At 34.3% G+C, this 10,860-nt stretch overlaps 1 protein-coding gene across 1 annotated transcript; it reads right to left on the minus strand.

Moving 5' to 3' along the window:
- Nucleotides 1–340: 340 nt before the first annotated feature.
- LOC111436604 lies at nucleotides 341–8,317 on the minus strand. The gene is made up of 14 exons (XM_023074351.1): nucleotides 7,949–8,317; nucleotides 6,764–6,854; nucleotides 6,571–6,655; nucleotides 6,282–6,351; nucleotides 5,758–5,830; nucleotides 5,053–5,122; nucleotides 3,543–3,588; nucleotides 2,690–2,939; nucleotides 2,404–2,609; nucleotides 2,202–2,276; nucleotides 1,440–1,500; nucleotides 1,065–1,145; nucleotides 830–909; nucleotides 341–720 (listed from the first exon to the last, which is right to left on the minus strand). The coding sequence occupies exons 1-14, from the start codon at nucleotides 8,083–8,085 to the stop codon at nucleotides 642–644; spliced, it is 1,404 nt and encodes a 467-aa protein (XP_022930119.1). The 5' UTR covers nucleotides 8,086–8,317; the 3' UTR covers nucleotides 341–641.
- Nucleotides 8,318–10,860: the final 2,543 nt, after the last annotated feature.

Genomic DNA, 10,860 nt, shown 5'->3' on the forward strand with positions numbered 1-10,860 from the left:
TCAGAAAGTTGCATTCTTAGAAAGGGCCTAGGTGAATGAAAGTTGAATGAGCAAGCCTTGTTCCAAGGCTGAGTGCCTCTAAGAGAATGTTCTAGGTTGCAGCCTCGAGAAAACCTAGTTGACTGTGTCAAGATAAGTTGGGTGCTAGAAGAAGATGCCCCTTGAATCCTAAGATGCAAGATTATGTAAGAGGTGAAAGGAAAACTTGATAAAAAGTCGTAAGATTCTTGGCGGTGGATTTTGCAAGAATGGTCAAATGGAACACCACTACGTGATAAGGGACATAGTGGCAAGAACAATGCCTATGTGGGATAATATCGCCTTCTGATATGATAATATATGACATCAAACAACTCCTTTTGATACAATAAGTAAAATGGTCATAAGGTTACATGAGTTTGACGAATTTACAAGTTTGAGTGAACTACGGATACCATAATATTTGCTGAAAACATAATCTCTCACTCAATTACAGTCCAAAGCAAGGAACTCAACACTCAGTGAACTTTCAAACTGGTCCGTGTAGAAATTTTGTATACACACCATATGTTGTTAGACACTGTTGATGCCTGTCCCATCTAAAAAAACACAAGCAACAATCCAGCGCTTTGAGCCAGCCCGACCAATATGGGGCTTTCTCACTAAACATCATTTACAGGCAGCCGTTCTTCGATCGATTCCCGACAGATTGGGCAACGATTACACTTCTCACTACAAGAGCTGAAATCCCATTCGTGACGAACACAGTCAAATTCATACAGAAGTCTTCCAGTTAGAGTTAAAGCGTTAAAGCATGAAGAAGATGAACAAAGGAGAAGGTGAATATTACCTGCAAAGAATGTGATGCCTACACGGAAGAAGAACCATATCAATGGGTTCATCAAAGCATACTCTACAAAGAATCTTCTCCTGTAATGACCCAAATTTAAAGAAATGATTCTCAAATACAGCCACCAGAAACATTTAATAGTTTTCCATCCATGAAAAAACAGCTTCTCTTTCTCTCATAGGTTAAACATAGCTGAGTATTCAAAAAGTAAAATAGTTGAGTCAGAAAAGGTTACATATAGAAGCTTTTCGTGCTCCTGGCGGCTCAATTTCGTAACTTCTGTCTGCTGATTTAATGCAGCTTGTAATCTCCATATCTGTAACGAGAAAACAAAATAAAGAAGTCCACTACAGGGAAAACACTTCACAAAGACTTCCCAGGTAATTCATTTGAGCAGGACCAAGTACAAGATAGGAACCAGAATTTAAATTGAAAATTATGAGTACGTAATTGTTGGAAGAAATACAGAGGTAGACAGTGTGTATCAGTTGGTCCTGAAAATTACGTACTCGTATGACCTCAAAACAAAGCACACAAATGGGGGACGTGAATATGTGGCAACCAGAAGTAAATATGTGGCAACCAGAAGTAGATATAGTGTTCTCTTTACCTCATCAACTAGATTGGATTTGGTCCTTTTCTTTACAGTCTCAGGTGTGAAGGTATCATACCTGAATAATAGCATTAAAGACAAGAATAAGAAAGAAAAAATAATGAAGACAATATATCTTTGTATCAACGAGAAGGAAGAACACTAGACATAGCTACAAGTTCGTAAGTGTTTATAAGTTCTTCCATCACCAACAAAAAAATAATTTATAAATCATAAGGAAAAGTCAATATGGGCTTCCCTGGATTGTTAAGTACATGATAAAACTATGAAATACCAAACCATTAGGAGAAAAAACAGAACAAAGAAATTTCACTACTTTATAGTATCAAGCAAAGAAAGTTCATCAACTTCTTTCCATTTCAAGCTACAACAAATGTCAATCGAGAATATAGTTTACATTCAAAATCTTCATTTCTCAATCTACTAGATTTGAGCCAGATCAAACAACAGGTAAGTAGCGTGCTCAAAAAGTATGATACCGATAAAATAAAATAGAATCGTGAATTAAAGTAGTATACATGTATAACAGCGATTCTTAAAGGGTTCAACAACGAATTCGAAGGGCGTCCTAATGGTAAGGGTCTGGATACGTTGGAGATACTCTCCAAGGTCCAGGTTCAAGATCCTATTTAGAGAACTTAATAACTTGAAGCCCCATATGATTCCCCAGAGTTGATCTTAGCATTATATATTGAAGTGTACATGGGCATCAGATAAAACCTAGAATCAGATTGAAGTTAAGTAAGGTCGAAAACAAACCCAGAATTTCCAGCAGAATAAAGTTTAGCTTGCTCCTCTTGACTACCTTCATCAATTGACCACCAACCTAGCAACCTACAAATAAGGAAGAAATTGATATAAACCAAAGGATAATATCTAATAATCCTGTAAATTCTACACTCAATTCAAGTTGCATAACTGGGAATCAACTAAAGAAATAGACAAAAATTCAAGAATTTACCTCGATCCATGGTGCATGAACCCTAACAGTTCACGAGCCTTCGACCTTATATCAAGATATCTTACAGAGGTAGGTGAACCAACTAGCAAAATTATAATTTTTTCTATTGACCTATATGCCGCAAATACTGAACCCACCCCTTGCAATAAGAAAAGAGGAGAGAACAGAACCAGACAAGGAATATAGGAAGCACTCCTAGGGGTTCCCTGAAATTGAAATGTTTGAAATGAGAAACCCAGAAGCTATAGAAAAATTTCATTTAAAATTCATCTTTTTAAAAATTTACCTCTAAGCGCATAAAAAGCATGATTTGGAAAATGATTAAAGGAACCTTCATTATGTGTCCACCAATTTCCTGCAAGTTACAAACTCTGACTTGGGGTTGGACCTCATCAGAGGAAACAACCACACCTCTATCCCAGTCAAGGTATCTAATGGTCAGCGAAGAGGAACTGGATTCTCTAACAAGAGAATGCCTATGAATCATAGGATTATACCACTTCGTGCAGACAAGAAATGCAAAGCATTCCGCTATACTGCACATTTTTAAGGAGAAATTGTGATTTATATAAGAATTTCTCGAGAACAATTCAATATGCAAGGAAAGAAAAGAGAACAACAAGGTTAAACTAGAATTTTTGTCCCAAAACTTGTTACATCTATTTAGTTCTTTAACTTCAAAAGGTTTCTAATATGTCACCAAATCTTGATAATTATATCTAATCTAGTCCCTTTATTGAATAAAAAAAAAAAATCTAATAAGTACTAGAATTTCCAACTTTGTCTAATAAGATCATCCTGTTAACATTATTAGTTTAACACTTATTTAACACATAGATAGTATTATTTAAGAACTAAGCTTTAAATCCACCCCATGTGAGTTTAACGCTTACGCGGCATATTGATTGTATTATTCAAGAGCAAAGCTTTAAATCAACCCATTGCATGATCCTTAAATAATACACAATTAGCATGTCATGCTGTTGCCAAATGAATTATTAGCAAAACTTATTAAACAGTTTGAGGATCTATTAGCAACTTTTAAAAGTGTAGAATTAAATAAACAGGTCTACGAAAGTTTAGGATCACAACATGCAATTTAACCACATATATTTAAAGCAGACTCAAAGTCAATGTACCAGTAATTTATAAATAAATCCCACCAGCCCAGAGCAGCTACACTGCCTGCATAAAAAAGGAGTGTGTTTTTTATCAGTCTGTGAAGGTTAAATGAACCTCCCTACTGTTTGTATCACTTGCAAGCATATCAACAATATGATACTGTTCACAGAACAAGTATTACAGGTCATGCCCCTTTTGATTATGGTTTACTGAGTCTCCCTAATGTTTATTCTTCTTTTAAGTTTCCCTAGCGAGTTCCTGTCGCATGCACGGATGTCAATAGCATGTTTTCGCTCAAAGATATAATGATGGGAAGCGCCGTTTTGAAATTAAGGTTGTTTTATTTTATTTTTCTTTTTTATTTTCCATTCTACTTGTAAAAATGTTTCTTAAAACATAGCAAAATCCTGAACTCTAAAAATAGTAGTTCTTTTAGAAAAAGTTGAAGTTTTGTCAATATTTCAACAGTGTGCTAAAACTAGAAAGTAGAACAGGCAAATCATTATCTACCTTAATTTAATGAAACGTAATCCTGAACTCTAAAAATAGTAGTTCTTTTAGAAAAAGTTGAAGTTTTGTCAATATTTCAACAGTGTGCTAAAACTAGAAAGTAGAACAGGCAAATCATTATCTACCTTAATTTAATGAAACGTAAAACAGTGTGCTAAAACTAGAAAGTAGAACAGGCAAATCATTATCTACCTTAATTTAATGAAACGTAATCCTGAACTCTAAAAATAGTAGTTCTTTTAGAAAAAGTTGAAGTTTTGTCAATTTAATGAAACGTAATCCTGAACTCTAAAAATAGTAGTTCTTTTAGAAAAAGTTGAAGTTTTGTCAATGTTTCAACAGTGTGCTAAAACTAGAAAGTAGAACAGGCAAATCATTATCTACCTTAATTTAATGAAACGTAAAACTTAAAACAATTATTATCAAACAGAGCTCATATCAATTTTCAAAAATTAGAAATTTATGCCGTGCATCCTCCACTTTTACATGTCTATAACACTAAAATTATCCTAAGAATATTTTCATGATGAAGCTTCGAACATAAACTTAAGTGCACGAAAATACTTATTCATACGGTCATATCCATTGGAATTCTATTTTGTAACCCCTTGGTTTTGTGGGAATATCTCATCCCCCTTTTTTCTATCTTTATTCTTGGCGCTGTTAATAATATTTTTAGTTTCCTATTAGAAAAAGCACTAAAATGTTCATTTTCCCGATCAAGAACCCAAAAGGCTCAAGTAATTTTAAACCCCGATCTGAACTAACAGGTCACAATCTTTTCAAGTAATTTCAAAAAAAACTTGCTGCAAGAGCTTTGATACTCTGAAGACACATTATGACGTACATCCAGAGATCTTTAGTATAAATGGTCTTGTATAGTATAGCCATAAAAATAACAATCAGAAAGTCAAGATGGTGAGCAATTAATGGACCTAGACCTAGTTGCTATATGACTGAGTAACAACTTAATATGACTCTAATAATCTTAGTTCATTTGAGAAGAGGTAAACGTACCACTAAGCTTAAGAAGAGTGAAAAGGGTTGCAGCGATGAAGAAAACCATGGAGATTGAGACCCAGAAGTGCTGGAACCAGAGATCAATAACTGAGTATCAAAATATCATAGCAATATATATATATACTTGGAACTTGTAAAAACCAAACACTTGAATATAATAGCCCATACAACCTAATTTTCTAAGACTTATACAGGATGACCAAGAATCAAGGTAATCATTACATGCCTCTTTCAAGGATATGTTAGATCATAACCAGAAAAAGTATCGTGTCATTTCAACTGGAATAAGCAGGAATAGCCTTAATAATTCCTTTAGCTTTAAGCCCTTTTACCTTTTTCACTAGCTTCAATCAAGCACAAAGACCTCAAAATAAAAATAAAAAATAAAAGCATAGCTATTCCAATGATGATACCACACCATAGTCCCATCCTTTGTAAATCGTTTTCAATTGTACAGCAAAAGGAGCTATCCAAATAATGGAAATTTTAATCTAAAAAGTTGATGAAACTCTTGGGAACTGTAGCATGTCTAAGGGCAGCGTGCTAAAAGAAAGCGTTGTTTTCTTAATAATCATTCATCACCATGCAAAAACCTAAGTAGTACTCCCCAGACAATAGCATATGATGGTAAATCAATGATGCTGAAATTTTGATTGACATTCAGCATTATATGCAAAAGAATAATTTTCCAATCCAACTTACAGGAAGCGTTTCCCATATAACTTCATCGCTTACGTTGTCTTCTTCATCTCCAGGCAGTAGGGCTCTACACATCCTACAAGAAAAAATTCATATAATTGAAAATGAAGTAAATATGATATAATGAAAATTACTGAAATATTTTAGCTCAAAGAAAAATGGAGAGAAAATCACAGAGAAATATCGAATCACCAAAGGTTTAAGGCTTTCTCTAGAAGGGTTGCACAATTATTTATTCAATTAGTCACTAACAGTCAAGACACAGAGTTCTCTTTGTAGCTTTTTTTGTAATTACTCTTTCTTAGATATTGGTGCTAATTAGGATGCATTTCGTAAGCCTCCATGATGGGTTTGAGGATGCCTCATCCTCTTTTTTGTACTTCATCTCAAGTGGAAAATATTTCTTTCTCCAAAGGAAAAAATACATATACAATAAAATTGTGTATTCCAATTTTCCAGAGCCTTAGAGGTAAAAAAAAGAACAATTGACGAAGAATTCATGATCATGTGGAAGAACATGATTGTACCTGATATTGTCGACCAAAATTGCTATCTCAAATATCATGAGGGGAACAAAGACAATCTTCAAATCTATAACTGCAGTAAAATTAAGCTGCATTAAGATTAAAGTGCGAGTGATTATTATGAAATAGTATCACTTTATTCTAGTGGACCCATATTAATGTCCAGACGTTGGTGGAAAATCCAAGTCACTTGATCTCTATTTATGAGCCTACAAGCATGAAAAACTTCCAATACATGGAATCAAACACTCCACAAGCCCAAGGAGAAACAATAACTAAAGAGACTACCTACCATTACTGCACTCTAAATATATACAAAGAAGTACTTCGAAAGCAACAAGTAATGGTGTTGCCATGACAGCATGCCACGGTGCCCACTGTGCATCACAAAGGAATGTTTAAATTTGTGTTCTTTACCGAGGAAGAACAAAATGAAATTGGTTAGGTTATATGAGATTAGAAAACAAAGTAGACGAATCACATACATATCGGTCATGAGGCATTGATGGAGCAGGTAGAGAAAATCTGCCTCTTGCTGCAACTAAATGAAAAAGCCATAGGGGTGAAAAGACAACCCTGCAGGCAAAAAGGATAAATTGATTCTATCTATTAATTCAGATGTTAAGAGCGGGAAGGACTTTTCCAATGCATTCCCACAAATCTCCAAAGAGAAAATAATAGAACATGTAAATGGCAGCTCATTCATGGCAAAGAAAAAATCTTCATGCATATCTAGAGCTGAGTTAACCATGTTAAGCATGAATTGCAATGTAACTTGCATTCATATGAACAAACCATATACTACCCCAGAGTTCCAGACTAAGCCCAAGAAGACACTCATCAATATTTAAACCTACTTCAAACTAGGCCTTATAAAGGACTAAACTAGCTCTAGATTTTGGTATTGCATAAGACTCCTCTACGTTCAAGTTATGGCTGTATATTGTTCTTCCACAATTCCATGTCAAGACAAATATATTATAGACTCACAGTCAGAATATATTACAGTAATGTTCTAATTTCATAATATAAGACTTCCCGTCCTCTTAAAAAGCAAGTTTATGTAATGACAGCTGACAGGTATTAGCAAGCAAAATCTCAATAGCCAGAGATTATGAGTGCCCATCTGAAATTTACCCTTAAAAATACACAAGAGTGGAAATAACTGCCGCAACCTTCTTTTCAACACAAGCACAGAGATGAAATTTCAAAAACGATTAACCGAGGCCTTTCAAATCAGGTGGGACCCAGATGCAGGTTTCTCTATACCCACCAGACAGTGAAATAACTTCGTTTGGGAGTTCAAACCCAAGCCCATATGCAGGCCCCTCCACACATACCAGAAAGTATTACAAAATGACCAATCAAATCCAAGCAAACAGAGCCTCAGAAACTTTTTTTATATTCAAATTTCCTTATGAGGTAGAAAAACAAAGCAGGGCAGAAATTGTTAGCAGAAGATAAGAGCAGAGAAACACAACAAAATGCTAGCGAGAAATCAGGCTAACACCTCCAAATTCAGTTCTACATTCTCCATACCACCAAATAATGAAGGAACTTGAGAATTTAGACCCAAAAAAGTTCAAATTACACAAAATTACAAATGGGTTCCACTAATTTTCTGCAAAAAAAACAGAAAAGTTGAATAAGGAATTGAGAGAGGTACGAACCACCAAGAGTAAGAGACGAGATGGTCGAGCTTGAGAGCAAGCGTAAGCGTGAAGGACAAAAGAAAACCATGGGCTGCCAGAGCCTGGAGAGACTTGAACACCCTCCTCCATGTCAACACTCTAGTCTCCACCACCATAACCAGAAGAAGAAGAAGAAGAAGAAGAAGAAGAAGAAGAAGAAAGAAGAATTTGGTCTGCTCAGAAAAGATTAAGCAAAAGAGAGAGAACTGGAGTCCTCTCCTCAACCCCCTCCACCTCTCTTTCTAAGAAAGTTCGGCCTCAACGCTGAAATTGAGAGAAGAATTGAAATGGGGCAGTGGAAGGTGGGGTTAACAAATATTCCCGAGCGCCAGCGGTTTCATTTCAACACTTTGCTTTTACGCGAAACGAGGAAAAAGACGTTTAATTAAATGTAAGCGTTGAATTTTGAAAATTATTCGTTTTCTTTTTCCCCAAAATACCCTTTTAGGTTTTTCCTTTTTCTTTCTCAAGTCTTTTTTTTGCGATCAATATCCATTTTAATTATTTTAATTATTTTAATTAATCAAACTACTTCCACCACCAAAATTTTTGTCCACAAATTTAAATTCTCAATAATAAATAAGTAAAAAAATAAAATTAGGTATTTAGTTCTTTAAATTTCACTTAATTAGCCCACCAAACTTGGGAAAATGGTAATTTTCTGTTTGGGTTTTTTATATTAATACCTATTTTTCGAAACTCAATAACTATGTTTCATTTCGTTTTTTCTTTTAATATTAAATCTATAAATATCACTTCTAGTGTAGGCTCCTTTTGTTTCTTTTTACCAATATTTTCAAAGTTTTAATTAAGTTTTGAAATTTTAAAATATAGTTTTTCTTGATAAAAATAAAAATCATTGTAAATAAATATGAGGAACGTAGGTTTTCAAAACAAAAATTAAAACTAAATAGTTATTCAATAAGTCCGAAGTAAATGTTTGAAAAAGTATATACGCTAAACTAACTTATTAGGAAAAGCTCAAGAACTAAAAAAAGGTAACTTTCTTGTTTTTTTTTTTTATGTTATTCAAATCTTAGTTATGTATTAAGAGGATTGTAGTTATTATTAACCATCCGTAAATTTGAATGAATTACAAAAGTTTATAGGTTAAATTTCTTTGATCATATGTATTTCGTGAGTCATTGTTTAGCTCCACATGCCCCTTGGTTAGATTCGAGAATTTCAAGATGAGTTAAAAAGAGAAAAATGTTTGGAGTAATCCCAAAAATTTAAGAAAATATGAAAGAAAATAGTGAAAAATAAAGTCGCCAAAGAGGTAAAAAGGTCATTTTGAACCATCTTTCTTTATGGGGTCCGTGAGTACCCTAATCATACCATGAAAGAGCAAGAAATAAAAAGAAAGAGTAAAAAAGAAAAACAAAAAGGGTTAGGATTTTGAGAGAGAATTAGATTAAGAAACAAAATCGGCTACAAACGATGGATTAGAGTCTGAATTTCATCGGAGTTCCTTCCCAAGAGATGTTTAATAGTACGAGGAGAACCATTCTAGACTTATGAATCACTTAAATCCATGAAGAATTGAAGGAGAACCTAAAGTAATATTTCATATTGTTGATTTTAGTTTTCACTCAAATCCTCCATTGGATTTAGGTTCTTAGTTTTTCATATGTCGTACTTGGAGATGTTTTGCACAAGTTTCGTGAGGAGATCTTGAGTTGAATCAGACCCACTTCTTGTATATATTTATAAATTACAAAAAAAATTTAAAAAGATGGATAAAAATTATAAAACTTTGAACTACCTAAAGAAAAATATGAAAATTCAAAAAAATGGAAAGAATTTGAAAAATCGATGTGCATGTGTGAAGATAGCCAAGCCTAGGTTAATTAGGGTTGTGTGACCGACGGTTCAATTGGATTACCTTGCACAATAAATTCGTCTTGAGAGAAGACATGGGATTACACGAGTAATCTTGGTAATTGACAAGCACAAGGGGGTCACTCCCCTAACCTTGTGTGACTTGATGGATTTATAGGAAGGGTTCACCAGCTAACCTTCCATGGATGACGAGAGAAGGCTAGCACACACTATGTTATCCCTACCAAAGAGAGAATTTTATGAGGTAGCGCCTCAATGTTAGGATCGCACAACAACTCACACTCGATCTAGATGACACAAAAAATAGGAGAGAGAAAATGCAAAAAGGAATATTGGCTAAAGATTTTGTATTGATTACTTCATGTATGTACAAGAGAATACACCCAGTATAATTTCAAATCTCTAAGCGTAATGGAATATATATATGGTTCATTTTACTATATTTAGATTTACTGGATATAACCATCTACTATATAACACTATCTACCATATATAGCTTTACCGAATATAGATCTTTACTGTGTATAACCGTTGACTAAGCTATAAATAAGAAGCAGATTCCATTATCTAACAATTCTCACATTGAGACTAATTCAGTCAACCAAGAATTTCATTCTCAAACGACCATCAGAATCTTCATTACACCATACCAATTGAGGTTTTGTGCAACCTCAATGTTCCAACATCAACACATTTTGTTAACATGTTTGATGGATTCTTTGCACTCTCTATCTTCTCTAAACATGTCACCATCTTCCACTAACCTGCGATTGAAATGGTATTGCCTTCTATGTTTTATCTTTAAATGATAGGCCGGGTTTCTCACCAACTGTATGACACTCTAACCATCTCCGTAAAGAATCTTTTTGTGCTGCTTCTTGCCCAATTCTTCCAGATAGTCAAATTGTCTCCTTACCAGCTTTAGCTATTGTCACGTACTCAACCTCAGTACAACGTATTTTTGAAGTTTAGACATCCCATCATCCATGGCTTGCTCCCACTTGGTTGTATCCTCCAACTATAGGGTCTCATTAAAGGACTCTAGTTTC

Source organism: Cucurbita moschata, unplaced genomic scaffold (assembly GCF_002738365.1).
Source record: "Cucurbita moschata cultivar Rifu unplaced genomic scaffold, Cmos_1.0 Cmo_Scf00056, whole genome shotgun sequence".
Taxonomy (NCBI): domain Eukaryota; kingdom Viridiplantae; phylum Streptophyta; class Magnoliopsida; order Cucurbitales; family Cucurbitaceae; genus Cucurbita; species Cucurbita moschata.

Coding starts and splice junctions, on each gene's coding strand:
- LOC111436604 (XM_023074351.1), bottom strand. CDS start 8,085: ATGGTGGTGGAGACTAGAGTGTTGACATGGAGGAGGGTGTTCAAGTCT. Junction 6,855..7,948: donor CTCGTCTCTTACTCTTGGTG/GTTCGTACCTCT, acceptor TTTTGCCTGCAG/GGTTGTCTTTTCACCCCTAT. Junction 1,146..1,439: donor AATCCAATCTAGTTGATGAG/GTAAAGAGAACA, acceptor TTCTCGTTACAG/ATATGGAGATTACAAGCTGC.